At 37.1% G+C, this 21,438-nt stretch overlaps 1 protein-coding gene across 1 annotated transcript in view; it reads right to left on the reverse strand.

The window, feature by feature from the left end:
• Positions 1 to 818: 818 nt before the first annotated feature.
• LOC126969983 (oxysterol-binding protein-related protein 6-like) overlaps positions 819 to 21,438 on the reverse strand; it is a 40,867-nt gene continuing 20,247 nt past the window's right edge. Inside the window, exons 11-17 of the mRNA XM_050815640.1 lie at positions 21,153 to 21,323; positions 20,512 to 20,625; positions 18,930 to 19,071; positions 16,991 to 17,105; positions 15,586 to 15,708; positions 13,940 to 14,063; positions 819 to 12,225 (exon numbers count right to left, since the gene is read on the reverse strand). Of these exons, the coding sequence (XP_050671597.1) occupies positions 13,961 to 14,063; positions 15,586 to 15,708; positions 16,991 to 17,105; positions 18,930 to 19,071; positions 20,512 to 20,625; positions 21,153 to 21,323 (768 nt within the window). The 3' untranslated portion in view covers positions 819 to 12,225; positions 13,940 to 13,960. The remainder of the gene's footprint in view (positions 12,226 to 13,939; positions 14,064 to 15,585; positions 15,709 to 16,990; positions 17,106 to 18,929; positions 19,072 to 20,511; positions 20,626 to 21,152; positions 21,324 to 21,438) is intronic.

The following is a 21,438-nucleotide window of genomic DNA, read 5'->3' on the forward strand; positions in this document are numbered from 1 at the left end:
TATTGAGAGCAGCGCCTCGTACTATACACCAACACCGAAAGCCTTCGCTATGTCCAGGCTAACTGCCAGGCCTTCTCCCTTGCTTTCGATAGCCGCTACCCACCTATGTGTTAGGTATACCAGAAGATCGCCTGCCGGTCGTTGAACAACTTGTGACCCTCTACAAATATACAAGAACTTGAATATAACAATATTTAAACAAATTTCAAACAAGTTTCAAAAAAACTCTCAATAACAAGAAAGTGATTTAATGGGCACAAGTTCTGGGTACGATGGAAGAAATGCCATCGAGCCCGCTCGACTGACGTCCAAGGAAAACAGAGCTCGCCTAACAGTTTTCTGTCTGAACTGTTCTTCAGGCATAGAGCTTTGACACCGCGCGATCTTCGTCAAGACTCGTGTTAGAGACAAAAAAAGTGCACAGGAAATCACTTTTATCTTTTGCCGTATGGGCCAGGTTGTCATTATTCATGTGCAGTGACAGCAAGGATGGCTGGTTGAAGTTACCAAAGAAAGCTTGAAGAGCTAACGGCCAATTTCATTAATTGGGTTAAAAAAAATTGCCTCTATTACCTACTTTGTCCTTACCAATGAAATTCTATTCATATGATGAATAGAATCGACTCTTCACACACACAACTTGATAGCCGATAGATAACAATAATACATATCCATAGTTTCATTAATGACGGCCAAAAATAGCATATATATGACAGCGGTATAAGTTTATACACACAAACATTGATAGATTAAGTTGAATCCTGCATGAGAGTGTTTCCTCCATCTTAACTAAGTAAAAAGGATTTATTGATTAAAACTTCTTTTAAAACTTAATCTCATCTTTTAATCGTCTAAACAAATTCACATAAAAACATAAGCGATGTGGTAACTTTTTTTATAGACTAAAATAAAAAGATAGACGGAGCAATTGAAGTTTGGAAGAAACGAAAATGAATGGGTTGCTGCATTAAAATTAAGCATTCCGTAAAATTTAGACTTAAATTGACTTTCTCAAATTTTTGTATTCCATCATCCTATTATTTTAGTCTCGTATTACACTATCGTAACAATATTGATAAAAAAGCACATAACACCACGACTAAAGAATAAAATTACATCACAATCAATTATTATCTGTCACGAGAATTTTTTTACTAATAAATATACTAACATGTCATAAATATGTATTGATTTTTGTTCTTGAACTTGTCCAATCATAGAAGATTAATTACGGCACTTTTCAAATATTATGTACTTAAATACGACCGATTAGAAGGTCTAGTTTGCTATACATACTTAGACAAAAGTACCTCCAAATTCTAAGTGACATGATTAATTTCCACTAATGTCATTCACTGTTTGATGTATCTAATATGATTAGGTTTAGGATTTCCCCGTAGAAATACATAATGGTCTATTGAAAAATACTCTCATATAATTGACTAGTAGTGTTCAAAGTTACTTTATTACAATATCTTGCTTTCTGTTGTAAAATTTCTTTAACATTATTTCATAAAGCAGTGCTAATTAATGACTGTTAACTCACAGCTTTAGTAGTACCCTATCATATCTTAAGGCACAAAGAAAATGGAAATAGACTTATTTGCGCTCGAGATCTGGAGTTACGAAGCACAGTGGCGCAAGCAATAGCTAATATTTTTTTTATTCAAGAAAGGGTAAACGGGCAAGCGACTTACATGATGGCAAGTGGTGAAGGAACCGCTCATGGACATCCGTTTCACCAGGGGTCAAGAGATGTGGTCCCTGATTCGTATCGGGCCGGGAAAACTGATGCCTGATTTGATTCCACGAAATAGCTGTGCGATGCCAGTTTCTCGCAAAAAGCATGGTTGTGGAATGCCAGATGTCATCAGGATGCTGGTGGAGTTTCGCGTTATGACATGATCAGGGGCGTGCATTGGTTTTCTAGCAAGGTAGGCACTGTGGACCTAACTAGTCATTGTTGAGCTTTGGAATAAGCAACGATTGCTTAACGTAGATTTTTAGTATCTATCGTAAGGAAAAACTTTATGAGTAGGTGTTAAATGGAAGTTTGGTAATAAAATAACGGAACCAAATTAAACTAAATTAACTTTAACACTAGTGCTATATTTATTTAGGTTCATAACGAGGTAGGAACTGCCTAATTGCCGACATGATATGGTGGATTTCGACTACTGGTATGAACCCGAACAACTCCTGTGGGCACGCCCCGTGATATATGCGGTAAAAGAAGCAGACAGAACCCACACCCACGCAACGATAAAGAATGAGAAACGATGATTCGAGTCGCTTTTCGTTGTATGCGGTCAAATAGGAGAAGCTGGCACTGGGGAGCGTCCTCCCAGAAGTGAGAACAGTACTCCATGTGAGGCTGAATTTACGCCTGGCGATGCGACCACTGTGCTTACAGCTACGAGTTGTGAAGCCGATGGACGTATGACAAAGAGAGGGCAATATATAGCAAGTAGCAACAAGCGAGAGCCACGTAATCACTTGCTTTACGGTGAATTAAGCACGATGCTTAATGTTACCGACTAAAAATGAAGCTAAATTAACCAGCACTATATTAACAACGACCAAATTTAATAAAAAAAAAAATTCAGTTGTACACTGCCGGTAGAAGTGAAAACTTAGAACTTTTAGTATTAATTTTTGAAATTATATAATGTTTAAAAACAATTAAATTAGTAATTTCAATTTATTTTAGAACAAATTTTCAATAATATATTAATCGAACAAAAACACTAATTCAACAATGCACAGTATATATATATACACACATTGAACTTTTCACTAAACCCATTCAATATAATTTTTTAACATATACACAGTATTAATGTTGCACAATACGTCAGCTGTATAGCTACAGATATACTGCTATAAGCATTTCGGTGACGCGAGCTCATGAGATTTTTCCTATCCAAAGAGTGTCTGACTATATATTTTCTCATTATTTTTTTTATCGTGTGCGCCAGTCATAAGCATGTCGGTGACGCGAAACTATAAGATTTTTCCCCTACAAATAGTGCCCAACGCGGCTCAAGAAGTTTTTACTACTAGTCGAAGCGATGATGTGGCGAGTACTCGTATTTTAATCAAGTAGTTTTCAGTACGTAGTCCGTAGGATATATAGACTGAGAAGTTATATGAGAGAAGAAAGATATTATAATATAGATAATTTGTATATTATAATAATCACAAAACCAGCGAATAATTTTACGCGCTGTAAACGAGACAATAATAATGCTACATTTCCACATAAAACGCGTATTTTTTTATAGTGCTATCAAAATATTATCTTGACTGTTGATGCTGACGCTTTGAAGAAACATTATTGTATATAATGTGGGAGGTTCCTTTTAGCCCATCTGCCCGTTGGCAAATCTGAGCATCGTCATATATTATCCTGCCTTGATTTGTTTTCTTTTGTTGATGTGATATGATAACGAAACTCTATTGGAAGTAGTTGCATCAAAGATTGTATTTTTAAAGCTGCCAAGTTACGTTATATAACAAAATATTAAAAAAAATTGCTGGAAATAAAATCATCACAACTCCTTATTAATATAATATTCGACTGTGTATAGGTAAGTATAACGATACGTAAATTATAACATCGTATACAAGCATTCTCTTGGGGAGAATCTCTCCACAAATACAACAGGATTTTGAACATCATAAATAATATTATATTTGATTGTCAATAATTAAATAGTATTAGATTAGTAAATTGTTTAAGGAAAAACAGTTTATATCGAAGAATGATATGGAATTCATATAGATGTCGAAAATGTAGCCAAATGCTATCTCATTTCCTGACTATACACAAAATAAACGTAATCAGTAAATTAATCAGATCAAAAAGTCTACTTTTAATAATGAGCATATTGAACACCTTGCATAATTGAATTCACAATTTAAATGAATTTGAATTTTTGAAAAGCGAGGTTGCCACTCAGCGCAAACAATGACAATGCACTTACGTGCTTTACTTATTTGCATGTTGCCGCTCTTCTAGGAATCGAGGCACGTTGTCTATACAGACAACTTTTACTAAAATTATACTATTTATTTTTGTTCGATAATAATTTAAAAAAAAAATGATTTAATTTATTTAACCACCATAATTTTAACTATAGTTCTGTGGATTAGTATAACATACTTGTATTTTCATTTATTGCATATAAGTGAATTCCATACGGCAAAATAATATAAAGGAAGGAAGGTCATTCATCAAAATTGATGTCATTAAATTCATCTCGTGGTCTATCTTTTCTTAGTCCGCGTTATATAAATGGCTCTGAAACGAATGACAATTATCTAGATAAACTAGGAATATTTCACACACCTATTGAATACAAAAACAATCCTTATTAAAAGGCACTTAACTTTATAACCAGATACACGGAGTAAATAATTCTCAGAGGTACAGTGCTCCCATATTAATAATGCGCATACAGATCTTCGGCACTTTTCGGCAACGGTCCCATTTCCCGAGCTCTATATAATTCCACATAGACTGAACACGTGCAGTCGACACCAATACTTAAAGATGACTGACTGACCGGCTGCCACAGCCGACCACCCCATTTGTTTTCGTATTGTGCATTGTTTAGGGCTCTTACGATTGAATGATTCGGGTGTTCCCGGGAATAAGCCCATTAGCGAAGATCTGTATGCGCATTATTAATTTTGGAGCACTGTATTAGTGATTTAACAGAGAAACGAGTAACGGTATATTTGTATAAGTTTTTTCAATACTATAATGTAGAGCACTTGCATATTGCAACCAAATCCTTATTATTACATCCCAAACTGATTTGTTCGCAGAGCCTGAAGGAATTTGAACTGATATCGAATATACACTAAGAGTGTTTAAAAGTGGTAAAGCAAGGATCTGTTCCTGCCTCATAAACATTATGAGGGTAACAAATATAATGCATAATCTTTATAATTAATAAACCTAAAAACACTATTAGCAGATACGACAGTACGCTGATTTGTAAGCTAACCAAATTCCTAAGCGGCTACAGAGCTTAACTTTATAATTATAAGTAACCTCTGAATATTATCTACTCTAGTATCGTAACAATAAAACTATTATAATATCACCAAAATAGGATTAGTTTGTTAACAAAAACTACATTAATATAATTAAACTACGCGTGGAATTAACACTTAATACAACATACTAATAAATAATGTCATTTCATTTTTAATTACATACATATAAAATCTCAGACCAAAACAATAATAGAAAACTGCATATGACGAAAACAAGAAATCAGCTTACTTCCCGTACCTTAAAATTGCTGCGTGAATTAATTAGAAATATTACTATTATTATTACATAAGATACATAATAGCTTTAAGTGTAAATATATACTTTTCCTACCACTACTAATCCCAGCCACTGTTGAGGCATTATCTATTTAAAATTTAAATGTTTTATAAAAAATGGCTGTCGTAAATCCAACTACTCCACAGCTGAATACCCTAAGTGATCCGACAGCTTGGGACTAGATTTTGATCATTTTATAGCAATAGCAATGACAATACAATATTGTATATTTCATTAAAAAGCGAACAAAAAAAAAATGCTGGGAGTTTATTGCGCAGCTTAATCAGAGCGCCATTTGTTTCCGAAGCGGTAGTAGTGTCTAGTATATTAGAAATGACATCAAAAAGAATTCTGAAGGAATCAATTTTGAGAAAATTAATGCCTTTTATGCCTTTAACTAATAGTAAATACAACACGTGCCGTCCTCACTCAGAAGCTCTATGGGAGGACACATAACCAAGGCACTGCCACTCTTAACATATTTATACTTAACTAGCTGACCCGGCAAACGTTGTTTTGCCATATAAATTGTACTGATCTTTTTCTTGCTAGTTGATAAGAGATGGCGCTAGTTGTATTCATTAGTAACAATCACACTTCTTTTATATTTTGTATAATTCACACAATAGTTTTATAAATTATAGCCTATTTGTTATTCTGTTGTGGAAGCTATATTATTGTAAAGTTTCATCAAAATCTATTCAGTAGATTTTGCGTTAAAGAAGTTCAAACATACATCCAGACATACAAACTTTCACATTTATAATATTAGTAGGATTTATATGGTAAATTTATTGAAGTAGGCGTTACATTGCGGAAATACATAATTATCCAAATGTTTTGAGCTTTCTTTAGTGTTAATTCCGCCAATATTTGTCTTTGAACAATTCGACACGTGTTTCGCCTCTACACGAAACATCCTCAGGACATGTTGGCTCACCAAACACTGGCACTAGACTCAGTCTCTTAATACTAAAGAAAACTAAAAACATTTGTACTACTATGGTAGTCTATCAACTCAAGAACTGCTTGATCTTGATATTAATTATCCTATAATTTATTTAGTAGACGGACTTGCATTCAGCTAACACAAAGTAAAAGTGTACAACAATGTAAGTTGAGCTCAAACCGACATTGCCAAACGCAGTAGACCGTACCGTATCGGCAATGAGGCAGTGCCACATCGTTGAAAATGAAACTTTAAAATAGGGTATAGCTTAAGCTGGACTCACGTCATCCCATACACCTTGATTTTATTCATAAAGTAAGTTCTCATTGGGTGCGTTCTGTCTATCAACTTATTTTAGTCTGAGATCAATCCATTTTGCTAATACGTAATCGATAAGTACAATATTTATATAATTACGAGTTAGAAATAAAACTATTTTGAATAGTATCGATAAATTTTGAAAAAAAAATTAAAAAATGGAAACGCTTTTAGGATTTTTAATCAAATCAAAATTTTTACCGAGAGTTATTATGAAGCGCCTCGGAATAGCGACTGTCGCTTAACTATCGCAAGTTGTATGACGGGCGTCGCTTATCTGAGCGTATTGAGTCTTCTGGTAAAGGGTACGCGCTATAGTCAAGCGCAAGGCATTCGGGCCTACTTATCGAGGCATTCAAAATTGTATTGGGCGTGAAATATATAGGAAAAAATTATCAAATTTTCAAATTATCCTCTAAAAGCATATAAAAGCAGCAAAAATCTCGTAATATTGAAAATAGTTTTATTTCAATTTCTACTGTAGAATACTGACTAAATACAGACGGCGGCAACAGACCTGAAGCTCATTTTGTATTCCGAAATAATTTTTCTATTTTATTATTATTATAATTATTAATTGATTTCGGTCTAAGTTCACAACAATAACGGCAAATACTAATTTATTGTCAATATAAATGACAGTTACGAGTTACAACACAGATAGCTCCTTTGTTACGCCCCAACCCCCTTTTTGTACCCCTAAGTAATATTACTTCTCTGTCAGCGTTGACGCATAAGAAGATATTGAAAAGTGTACCTGTTTTTTTTCTAAATTAGGATAATTGAAAACCTCAATAATTCTGAGCGGCACTACACTACAACTCGTCACCTTGAGACATAAGTTACCAAGTCTCATTTGCACAGTAATTACACTAGCTACGGCGCCCTTCAGGCCGTAACACAGCAATGCCTACACATTACTGCTTCACGGCAGTACCAGGCGCCGTTGTGGTACCCAAAATCTAGCCGGCATCCGGTGTAAAGGAGCCTCGCACTTAGTTACATATACGTTAAATAAATTTATATAATATAAAGGTTGTTTCGATGTATATTAGGCGTAAACGCTGACAGAAAACTATTTGAATCTAGACAATGTCACACCAGCCGGAAAAGCAATATCAAATAAAAAAAAATACAGTGTTACAGTGAAAAGTCATTTTGACAGTTCAGCAAATAAACTAATATGACATTATTAGACATGAGTTGCCAACCGAATCGGTGTGTGTGGGTTCAATATTATAACCGGCCAATGTCCCTGAAATTAGCATCTAATTATCATAAGCATATCACACAGGAGATTATACAGAGTTTGCATGGAGGCAGAGGAAACACCACAGCCTGTTCTTAGAGAGTGCGTGGCCGAACAAGGGGAAAACCACCGACCTCCAGCATCACTCGGAGACGTCTGTAGCAGTATTTTTTTACGACAATAAAGCACAAGACGAGCAGGACGTTCAGCTGATGGTAACTCAAACGCCCTGCCCATTACAATGCAGCGCCGCTCAGGGTTCCCGAAAAACCCAAATATTCGGAGCGGCACTGAAATTGCGCTCGTCATCTTGAGACATGATATGTTAAGTGTCATTTGCCCAGTAATTTCGCTATTTAAATTATTTAAACATGTGAACAAAAATACTCGCAGATGTGTATTTAGGACACATGTTATGTGAAGCGACATTTTTTTCATTTTAATATTGAGTATAACTCTCTAAAACAAAAGAGTCTGACAGCTTTTGATGGAAAACAGAAATAATGACGGGAATGTAGCAGTCAGATTATATATTTTGAACTTGCACCAATGACGTTCTATACATATGGACATATCATTCGCAGTCTTATAACGGAACGGCATAAGTGTGCTTAAAGCCAATGTAAGCACACTTTTCTCCATAGTCGTGTGTGAACTGTGTGTCAATTAACAAGCCTAAGTGTGTTATAAAAAGTGCTTAAATAATACATTAACGACACAAAAAAAAGATAGTGTGACTTATCATCGGTAAGATTATTTTATTATATAAGATTGATATGCAAAAAGCGGAAGTAATTTAATAAAACAAAAATGTTTTCATTAAATATGGTACAATATTATTGACAAGTCCCCAGACAAGACCCGCTTGTCAGAATGGGACAGATGAAAGGACACAATCGGAAATGTATAGACATAACAGTCGAAGGTTATTATGGTGTCATTTGTGGCATGTTCCATATTTCGGCTTTGATTTTGTATGAGGTGCATTGTCTATATGAATAGAACGTCACTGACTTGCACTGAAATTCAAAACATGAGTAAATAAAGTGTTTTATCCAATGAGGTTCTAGGCACATGGACATATCATTCGCAGTTTGATAGCGGAACGGCAAAAGTGTGCTAAGAGACAATGTAAGCACACTTTTCTCCTTTGTTGTGTATCAAGTGTCATTATCTGAATCAGACCTAAACTGAATAAATGTTTTTTTACATAGCTGCTTATTGACTAAGAATAATTTCAACAACTGGACTAAATGCGGCAATGTATAGATTTGCCGTCAAACCTTATTATGGTGTAATTTGTGGCATGTTCCATATTTCAGCTTTGTTTTTATACGACGCATTGTCTCTATGTAAAGAATGTCATTGGTTTTGTCGAATACAGATTATCTTAGCAATTAGACCAAACCCTATCGCACCTATTCCCGTAACAATTGGGGACTGTACTCTCGAAATTGTTGACGAGTACGTCTACCTTGGACAAACAATCCAGGTAGGCAGGTCCAATTTCGCGAAAGAGGTCACTCGTCGAATCCAACTCGCATGGGCAGATCACTTATGAGGAAGCTCATGGTCGCTCAGAGGGAAGTGGAGAGGGCTATGCTCGGAGTTTCCCTGCGAGAACGAATCAGGAATGAGGAGATCCGTAGGAAAACCAAAGTCACTGACATAGCCCAAATGATTGCGAAACTGAAGTGGCAGTGAGCAGGGCATATAGTTCGACGGACAGATGGCCGATGGGGCAGAAAAGTCCTCGAATGGCGACTACGCAACGGAAGAAGCAGTGTCGGTAGGACCCCCACAAGATGGACCGGCGATCTGGTCAAGATCACCGGAATACGTTGGACGAGGGCAGCGCAGGACCGGTCGTCGTGGAGATCTTTGGGGGAGACCTTTGTCCAGCAGTGGACGTCTTCCGGCTGATGATGGTAGCAATTAGATTGGCAACCCACATTTACACAAACATAACAGAATATAAGTTTTGGTAAGCAGTATTTTATACTTTTTCACAACTCTGTTCTGCGACTAGAAGTGAGATTAATCGGTTAAAATAAATGATTCCTCTAACCTCAAATGAATGTTTACCATAGAAATCTAAATAAGAAAGTTATTGAAATTGCTGATTGTAAACAAATGATTTGATTGTTTGGTGGACAACTGTCGCCTATACATACATATATAGTATATAAATTGCTTCATTCGTTTGCAACGCTCCGGACATTATTTAGACTTCTATGATTTTTATCATCGTCATTAGTTAAAATTGACAACAAATTTAAAACAAGAAACGAAATATAAATAACAATTTTATATAAATAAATAAAAAATCAAAGTAAACATTGTGCGAAAAAGTAATATAGCAAATTTATCACGACTTTAACGGGCAATTATGAAATTAGCAACGACTAACAATGTAAAACTATGTCGTAGATATACCTTCTATCTCGTGGCAAGGAATGTAATGTTGAAAAACAAATGTAAGAAAATAAATTGTTTAGAACCTTCATAATACACATTTCAATTATCGATTCAAATTATCTTATATATTAATGAGGTTGGCAATAAAATTTATCACAAAAACTAAAAATATTTCATATACGTACGTATCAGCTAGGGTTGTCAAATTTTTCTGGAAGATGTAGAGTATGTCTGTTTTCAGAAAAGTGTAAATATAGAATAATAATTATCATTTATTGGATTATTTAGAATGTATTTTCTTTCCTCCGACAACTTGTCGCATTGACATGTGACTGTCCCGCACACAGCGTTCAGAAACACCCAAGTTTTAATGGGCAATGGCTTTGGGCACCAACAAGTACCTAAAAACCTTTTTTTGCAAAAAAAAAAAGATAGTATATCTGCGAAATCTATTAGTGTAATGGATTATAGAATACAGTTATTATGACGGGAACTCTGGACATACATTTTATTAATATGGTGCAGATTTTTCGAAAAAATTGCATGAATAGCGGTCGCGGCGAAAATATCGGCACCAAATTAATAAAATATATATCGTGAGTACCCTTCATAATAATTACAATGTTAAAGTTCCGCGATGATATATGATGATGACTTCATAAAAGTTTAAAAACATTTATGGAGTACACCTTTATGAAACAGAGTACTATTTCAGACTACGATTGGCAACCCTAGTATCAGTCCATGACCACTGACCTGCATAAATAACACTGGACAGGCTGTTCCATATGTTTGACAGCAAATTTTTTGTGCCTATTTGAAGCGCCACTCGCGAACGTCCTGAGAACTAATTTTGACGTATAATACAAATGGCTGCGAAGGAACGTACAATATTCTGAAGTATTTTTGCAATTTGAATTAATTTCGTTCGTTTTCCGTGTTATTTATACTTCAAGAATCAACGTAAAAAGTACACAATTTTTTTTTGTAAATAGTTTCCCACCATCTATCGATGTTTGCTGAGGTTGTCATCACTAGTTTTAGTACCGCAGAATCTCGCTACATGGCCAACAGCGAATATCAAACAGGCACAAAAGCACTTTGACAGCCGCCAGTCCAGTGGTATATAGTGGAGGTCAGTGGCCCATGATAGTAAAAAATTATTGTCTAAAGACAAAGCTGAATTGTATTTCTATAAATCATTAGCTTACAAGACAGGACTATAGTTTAAAACAGCCCCGTTACGTATAAAAAAAACACTTCAAATATAAAAAAAAAACTACACAAAGCCAAGCTTCAAATAATACTTAACAAGTTTCATCAGAGCTACGTAATGTAAACTCAACAAAAATATCCAAATACTAACAACGTTCTAATACCATTTTACTTACAAGTATATTAAAATTCTCTCGTTAAAGGAATATAGACCTACAGTGTATAAAGATAAGTGATCTTTTCAATGAGTGAGGGTTATCACTTTTTAAAATCCCAGAGGATTAAATTACACATATTAAATTTGAAAACAAAATTAATCAACGCTGCGGGACTCGAATACGTGACCTCTCGCGCTCCTTGCAAGCGCTCTTCCACTGAGCCAACCGTTCGAGTGACGTAACGTTCATAAATTTTGATTCATGTTCAACTCTCATGACGCACAACCTGAGAGTTTTTACAAACTTAATTTGTGTAATTTTTTATATTGAACTTAAATCAATGTTTGTCTTTTCGTTTATGTCTCATGTCATTTTCAAGTGTCATATTAGTAAGCCCTATGTACTCATATTCATAATAAATTAAATAATATTTTTTGATTCAGGCCAATCTGATCTGAATTACATTATAATTAGATCACATATCTCGATGCACTTTGCGTAACAATAGTTTATACTAAAGCAAGCGAAGCTTTCGACACAACCGCTAACACAGCACCTCGTACTGTTTAACACACTGAAATAAAAAAAAAAGTTACATTAGTTAAATTGAGATTATTAATAGGTCTCCTCGTGCCATTTGAAACTAGGATACTGCCGACGAACTTGTAAAAGGCGAAAACAATGAAAGGCATAAAAGGCATTTATTTTCTCAAAATTCATTCCTTTAGAATTCTTTTTGATGTCATTTCTTATACTACTAGATACTACTACCGCTTCGGAAACAAATGGCACTCTGAGAGAGAAGAAGCGGCGCAAGAAACTCTCCCAGCATTCTTTTTTTTGCGCTCTTTTCAATAAAAATATACAATATTGTACAGTCATTTCTATCGCTATAAAATAATCACAATCTAGTCCCAGACTGTCCGATCATTTAGATATTCAGCAGTGGAGTAATAGGATTTACGACAGAGCCATTTTTTTATAAAACATTTAAATTTATTTATAGATAATGCCTGAACAGTGGCTGGGACTTTATTGTAGAAGTGTACCCTTAAAGCTATTATGTATCTTATACTACTTATAATACTACACCAAATGCGGCGTACCCGTGCAAGTAATCTGCAAGAGTCAGCTTTTATTAAACTTTTCATATAATGAAAAGTAAAATGCCAGTTTGTTTAGTGGAACAAGAAGTTAGATACACGCTGCATCTTGTCGGAGAGCGTGAGGAGACCTATAATTTATGATGTAAGGATCATGATTTATACATAATATACTGAAAATACAAAGTTAAAGATAGCATCATGCTCGTGAACAGTCGCCTCTTGTGGTGGCTGGTCAATCCTGTTATCGGGGTCATCAGTATATTTCTTATGATTTTATTTCTTAGCCAGCGCGCCTTCAGAAGCCACATACTGAGCTGTTTTGGCGCCAAACCCGGCGCCGGCCACTTTAAATGTGATACCCACTTGTGTTTATAATACTCATATTATGCGGTTTATGATACGGATTGCTAGATAAACAAGCTCGATTATTGTAAACAAAAAACGTGATTTATGATAGATTCGTGCTGTGGCTGTTGCTTTTGCAATGACTTTCTTGCCATGTTTTACTCATTAAAATTCAACTTTCCGAAGTGGTGGTACAATTATAAGTAAATTCATAAGATTCAGTTTCACCTGAGTGAATAAATGATTTTTTTAGTTTAGTGAGGAATTTAAACAGGTATCTTTGACATTTATAATTGTAAAAAATATGACGTGTGTGTAGAGTATACAGTTGACAAGTGAAACTTCTTTACGACATATCATATTTCTATTATTTACAACTTCACAGAAATTGTTTCGATGAGGCTTAGTAAAAAAATATACAAATAAGTCTTTTTATCACTTTCAAACTAATATAATATTATTCTTTTCGTCACAATACTGAACTTTGATAAAAAAACACACATGGCGCGTAACCAAAAATCGTAATGACATCGCTATAAAATTTCTCTCATACGTCGATAAAAAAGTTTCACTTCAATAACTGGTGGTCACGTCCCGGAAACCCTATTCGAAATAATTTTTTCCTATTATCGTTCGCAAAGTACCATTTTCCCACACGTTAACAAGAGCGTGCGGGAATGTTTGAAAACAATTATAGTGGTCGAACTTTGCGCAACTTGATAGTATAGGTATGATACTCGTGCGCACGTAGGTCATCGTAGTGCGCAGGTAGGATCGACCTACATTGCGCACTTGTCTCGTAGTGAACTGTTGTAGTGGGTATAAAGATATACGAACGTGTAGACACAGGCGGGGGGGTCACCACAGGCGCGGCGCGTTGTTGTTGGGGAACCCGCACTCGCGCTCGCGCCAGTACGTGCCCGCGAACACCCAGGCCTCTTCGCCGTCCTCCATCGTCTTACTGAACAAAAAATTACTCAAAGTTCAAAATCAAATCTTCTTCTCCGGTCGACATGATTACTTGGCATTGCCTAGACATGTGGGTTCTCTCTGCATCTTCTACCGCATTTATCACGGGGAGTGCTCAGAGGAGCTGTTCGGGTTGATTCCGGCAACCGAATTCCACCATTGTGCAAAGTACCATCCGCATAACGTTGACGTCTGGCATTCCACAACCGCGCGTTTTGTAAGACATTTCTTGCCTCGCACAGCCACTTTGTGGTATCAATTACCGGCTGCGGTTTTCCTGAACAGATACGACTTAGGGACCTTCAAAAAAAAAAAACTTAATCCCACTTTAAAGGCCGGCAATGCATTTCTTGATACCTGTTGTTACGGATGTCCATGAGCGGTTGCCTTACCGAGAGGGAGACCTATCCGCCTCTTGCCCGTTTGCCCCCTCTTATATAAAACAAAAGTCAAAGTCAAATAAACTTTAATTGATTAGTGTCAAATAAAGCGCTTTTGAATCATCACTATAAATATTTCTTTTAAATTACTGAATCTACATATGTTCGGAAAAAGTAGAGCTTGTGGGAATAACATACAAGAAACTCAACGGTCACTCTTGTGTGAAGTGGAGAGCATCAAGCGGGAGGCAGGGCGACCCAAAAAGGAGACCAACGACGACTACTGTCGTATCATCTTAGCGGCCATGACCACGAGAATGAAAGAAAGAAAGAAGAATGTTAATTTGAAACGTATAAGTAGTAGGTACACATATTTATAGTGTATTTTGTATTTACAAAAGATGTAAAATAAACTTTTATATTATAAACAATTCAAATATGTTCCCAATTCGGCATGTTTGCTGGTTTGAAAACCAACGCTGGTCTTCCGTTGGGCCATTTGGTGACATCACCATACATATTTATTATTAAATAAAGCAATACTTTTTTTTAAGTACCAAACTATAAAGTAACGGAAAATAAAACCTATATCTGATAACTTACATGTTAATTTTTAGTTATGGAAAAGGAGGATAAACGAGCGTACGGGTCACCTGGCGATAAGTGATTACTGCCGCCCACATTCTTTTGCAACACCAGAGGACTCACAGGAGCGTTGCCGGCCTTCAAGGAAGATGTACGCGCTTTTTTTTTTAATTTGTCATTCCACAGCGTGGAAAAAAGTTTCTTGAAAACCGCACTTAGCACCGCCACACATCCAGATGGTGGGGATGATATCTTAATTTGTGGCATGTCGTGCGCTGGTGGAATTCGGCGGCAGGAATCAGGGGGAAGAACAGTTCGTAAGTGTATCGATATGATAGTTACAATTGTCAATGAGTTGTTTTTTATGAAAATACGGGACGAGAGGAGCAGTGAGAGCAGAGATACGTCCCGCCCATTACAATACAGTGCCGCTCCGGTTTCTTGAACAACCCAAAAATTCTAAGCGGCGTACAATTGCCCTAATCACGTTGAGACATAAGATGTTAAGTCTCATGTGCCCAGTAGTAGTAAAGACGAGGCCAGTCTAACCGGAACCAAGCGGGCGTGTGATCGGTCGCGAGCCGCCGCCGTTCTCGCTGCGCCTGCTCCAGCTGTAGCTTGTACTGCTCCGCTCCCTCCACGTCACCCTCCTCGAGCGCCCTCTGGTCCGGCCTGCAAGTGAAAACGATAACAAGTAAAAGTTAATGTCACACGATTATCTCGAACAAGGCCAACTTAACAAACTTGAACGCCTCCAAAATTTTACCATTAGGTTTGTTTTTGGTCTACGTAAATATGACCACATCTTCGATTATCGTATGAAGCTCAAGTGGCTGCCAATCCACCTTCGCCGGGATATGCATATACTTCATATGCTGTTCCATATTATATTCCATCCTTTGTCTCCATCATATCTAAAAGAACGTTTTACCTTTACTAAATCTATCAGATCTGCCAACAGCCTCATCTTGTCATCCCCATAATACTTCATTTTACGAGATGTCTCTTGCTGTATCTGCAGTGAAGTTGTGGAATAGTTTACAACTCTATATTAAGCGTGCTCAAAACTTAAATTCTTTCAAATTAATGCTTTCCAAGCACTATTTCACAAACATATCAGATGTTATGCAACTGTCAGTGTGTATAATACTATCATCAATTTGAAGTTATTGTATTTATATAGAACTAGCTGACCCAGCAAACGTTGTATTGCCGATATTAAAATCGCAATACAAAAGTAACTGTTGATCGTAGATGGGTGAAAAAAAATAATTAAAAAAAACTTCGTGTGGACCACCCTTAACATTTAGGGGGATGAAAAAAACATGTCGTCCGATTCTCAGACCTACCCGATATGCACTCAAAATTTCATGAGAATCGGACAATATTATTGTAATTATTAAATAACTTTTTTTTTCAAGATACCTATTATAATTACTTATTGTATCCTGTATTGTATTTTAGGTTGTCTCGAACAGATCGCTTCAAGCGATAAGACCGCCCATTGCGTACCTATGACTGTAATTAGCTTAAGATCTTATTTTATTGTAGAAATTTTTATTTTTAAGTATGTATGGTATGCAATAAAGAGTCTATCTATCTATTTATTATCACTACATATTATAAAACAAAGTGCTCCACCGCGTCTGTCTGTCTGTTCGCGATAAACTCACCGATTTTGATGCTATTTTCACCAATGGATAGCGTGGTTCTCGAGGGTCTAAAGTATATAATTTGTTACGTTTTTGTATACATTAACGATATTTAAGTGAGGTGTCGGGAACAGTCTGGGAGATTTCAACGAAAACGATGTATAAGTCCTTTGATATATAACAAAATAATGTATGGTGGAATTGTAACGCAATAAGGGAATCGAGAGATTGATACAAAACATATTTTTTAATATGAATGCCGCTAGAAGTAAAAATAGATACTTGATACGTCAGTCACCAACCTTAGCCTGGTGTCGGTGTAAGGCAGCAGCTCCCTGGTGCCAGGCTCGATCTCGTTGAGCTCCATCGCGAACCTCGTGAACCCATAGTACAGCTCATACTCCGGAGGCATGGCGCCTGAAACATAGCCAAGACCGCACTGTAGAGGAACACTACAATAATTCGGCGACAGGACACTCGGAAACAGACGACAAGACTAAGTCTAGACAAACTGATCTAAATATTAATTATAATTGAATAAATATTGAAAAAGTTGACAGTACACTATTTTTTTTTATGGAATAGGACAAACGAGCGTACGGGCCATCTGTTGTTAAGTGATCACCGCCGCCCACAATCTCTTGCAACACCAGAGGAATCACAGGAGTGTTGCCGGCCTTTAAGGAAGGTGTACGCGCTTTTTTTGAAGGTACCCATGTCGTATCGTCCCGGAAACACCGCACAAGGAAGATCATTCCACAGGTTTGTAGTACGTGGAAGAAAGCTCCTTGAAAACCGCACTGTGGAGGACCGCCACACATCCAGATGGTGGGGATGATATCCTAACTTGTGGCGTGTCGTGCGAAGGTGGAATTCGGCGGCAGGAATCAGGTGTGTGTATTTAAAGTGTTATCTTAATGAGGACCTTAATTTCTCTGGTTACATTGATAGGATATGCTCTATAATTTGTAGATTTGTGTATGTCCTTATAAAACTGAGTTGAATTGGTATTCTAATAAGTTTCATTAAAACACTAATTTAAAAAGTTACATTTTTTGTCATTGCCTTAGTATGCATGCATTTGAAGCATGTAAATTTGTAAAACAAAATAATAATTTATTTAGGGTCATTGAATAAAATTTTCGTTCCACCCGATCAAGGGATAGACTGGTTTATGGCCACATTATACTTAAATATTAGCTACGCAATGTGTATAAAATTATTCAATCATCTACCGCTAGAATTGAAAAACTTACCACAGAAACATTTCGGGATTCCTGTTTACTTAAATGGTTAATGGACAATATTATATAGTGCTAAGGATTTTTATAATTTAAGATCTATAATATATACTGTATTCGACGGGTGCACTAGACCAGAAAAAGATAGATGGTTGCAACTCCATATTCTGTGGAACGACTCGCTCTATTCAGGACACCATTTTCCACGCTTTTTTAAGGCTGATTAATTAATTAAACACTAAGAAATTAGCTCGATTGTATTACAGATTGAACTAAACATTCCGCGACCTCCACAAGAGCATTAAAGATACTAGTTTCTTACGGCATTGGTCGACAATTCACCGAGATCTGCATGGCCAATATAAACGTCTCCAGTGCACGCACAAAAACGCACGTTGGAGACATTCCTCATATAGAACAACTAATTTAAGAGCTAGCACAAAGCCTTAAAGACGTATCGTTCACGGATTTAAGGTCAAGCCACAGACGTCAACAACTCCCCAGTTAGAAAGGCAGAAGATCGAAGTTTCGAGATATCCCTAAAACGAAGTATGCATTTTTTTGTTTTTAAATTAACTAAAAGTTTTAATGTTATGTAATTTCTTTTCAATTATCTGGTAAGTGTATTATAATATTGACACACTTTTTACACAAATTATCTTGCCCCAAGTTAAGCATATATAGCCTATGTTATGGGTTACAAGACAATGATATATTTAATACAATATACTTACTTAAACATACATAAATACATTTAAACATCCATGACTCGGACCCAAACATCCATATTCATCATATAAATGCGTGTACCTACCGGGATTCGAACCCCGAAATGTATTATGTGGCTCTAGGGAGAAAGTACTCTTCCACTACTCGAATAGTCTCTGATCCCATTAACAACACACTCGTAGGTATCGCCCTGAGTGAATAGTTAGGTGATTTTAGACTTGCACATATTTGTTCAGTTACGTAATAAAGGTCATAATGGCGTGAGACTCACCAGGACGCCATAGCGATCGTGCGGCGGGCGGCTCCCCCGCATGTAGGCCTTCGGACCAGCGACCGTGGAGTCTCAGGCGAGGACGACCGCCGCAGTACACGGCGCCACGGACCTCGTGGCGGCTGTTGGACCACGAGCTAGCCTGCTGACAACCATGGGATTAGCAAAGAGCAATTGCACGATTTTTTTATTTTTACGATAAGGGACGAGACGAGCAGGACGTTCAGCTGATAGTAATTGATACGCCCTGCCCATTACAATGCAGTGCTGCTCAGGATTTTTGAAAAACCCAAAAATTCTGAGCGGCACTACAATTGCGCTCGTCACCTTGAGACATAAGATGTTAAGTCTCATTTGCCCAGTAATTTCACTAGATACGGCGGCCTTCAGACCGAAACACAGTAATGTACACATAACTGCTTCACGGCAGAAATAGGCGCCGTTGTGGTACCCATAATCTAGCCGGCATCCTGTGCAAAGGAGCCTCCCACTGGTAACGTTATTCCAGAAAAACATTCCAAACCACGATCATGTCGAAATTGAGTTAAGAACACAATACTGGTCACGTGATTCATATTAACGGACTGACAAAAAATGGCAGCCCTACTGTCACTCTTTAAATGACATCATGAATTAGTAGCCCAACCCACATGTATGGACTACACTAACATTTATTAAATTTTAAACATGAATTCCTAAAAATGTGATATTTGTGGTATGGAACGTTTTTCTGGAACTACGTTCAATTAAGGTCTGACCGCATTTGAGCGGCACGTCGCTTTACTTTCTTCGACGGTAACTATCGCATTACAACTGCAGTAAGCAGCAGCTCGCATCAACCAGCATTTGGTCATTATTTATTTATTGTGTGCAGAAGAACGATGTATGAAAGAGAAAAAAAAAACAAAAAGTAATTGCCATACACACCAAGGTCACGCTATCAAGAAGGCGAATATCACTTTTCCTCGCCTTCCTAATGGCTCATAAAAGGCATAAGAGGCATTTATTTTCCCAAAATTGAATCCTTTAGAATTCTATTTGATGTCATTTCTAATATACCAAACACTACTACCGCTTCGAATACAAATGACGCTCTCAGAAAGAAGAAGAGGCGCAAGAAACTCTCTCAGCATTCCGCTCTTTTTAATCAAATATTCAATATTGTACTATCATTGCTATTGCCATTGCTATAAAATAATCATAATCTAGTCCCAGGCTCTAGTCGGATCACTTAGATATTATTCAGCTGTGGAGTAGTAGGATTTACGACAGATCCATTTTTTAATATGCTCTGCACCGTCTCACTTTAGAATGTTGAAAACAAAATTCTATAAACTTAACAATAGACAGTATGTATACTGAACGCTTCCTGTGTCACTGCGTGTCGAAATATTCTCTCTCAGACACTCTGTATCGACGCGCAGTGCGGCATTTCTCCAGTGCGACAAGCTCCATACAAAATGGAAGAAATAATATCTCGACGCTTTGTGCCGCGCAGTGCTGCGGTAATGTGGTCCGGCTCTTATGTTGCGTCAATACTACACGTCGAAAATGTATTAATCAGAACTGCAGTATGCGTCACCTTGACAAAGTTGAGTTTGCAGGTGATGTCGGAGCCGCGACACACAATGTGCATCTCTCCGTACTGGTCCACCCAACGCTGCCCGCCGAACAGGTTGTGCACGCAAGTGGTCACCTGGTAAACAATTTGTTATTATACAAATTATATGTGTAACGAAAAATTACGAACGATGCGGGACTCAACCTCGCTCTTACCAACTGAGCCAACCGTTCGAGTGACGCATAGATCGCAAATCTTGGTATGTGTTGTTCAAGAAAATTTATTGAAGTAGGCGTTACTTTGCGGAAATCCATAACTATCCAAATATTTTCAGTTTTCTTTAGTGTTAATTCCGCCAATATTTGTCTTGAAACAATTCGGCACGTGTTTCGCCCTTACACTACTTTATCCTCAGGGGAGATGTTGACTCGCCAAACTCTGGCACGAGACTGATGTCTGATGTCGTGATTGTCTTGTTCAACTCTCAGCTTGTAATTATCGTACTTGATATGTCGTCGTTTTCAAGATCGTACAGAAAAAACTATTTCTGTCAGAGTAACTTTATTTATCGAAGCGGAGGACAAAACAGAGTAATTGACCGCTGCCCATACTCTTTTACAACAGAACATTGATTGTCTGATTTGAGATATATTTAACTGTACCTTGTTCCATGTGTAGTGATCGCCCGTCGTCGACAGCTTGAGATGCACATTCCCCGCGGGCTGGAACTCCATCGACTTGCCCCAGAACTTGGTCTTGATCCTTGCCTCCTGCCAGAAGGTCCACTTGCTGGACTCGGCGTAGCAGGCCGACACCGGGGGATGGTGGGACACCTAGCAATCGAATATAGAATATTTCGTCAATATAGGTTTTAGAAGTGAACACTTCTTTGGGAGCGATGAGCTCTTTATTTTGTGGGAAATTTATATCGAAACAGACTGAGCTGTC

Source organism: Leptidea sinapis, chromosome 19 (assembly GCF_905404315.1).
Source record: "Leptidea sinapis chromosome 19, ilLepSina1.1, whole genome shotgun sequence".
Taxonomy (NCBI): Eukaryota; Metazoa; Arthropoda; class Insecta; order Lepidoptera; family Pieridae; genus Leptidea; species Leptidea sinapis.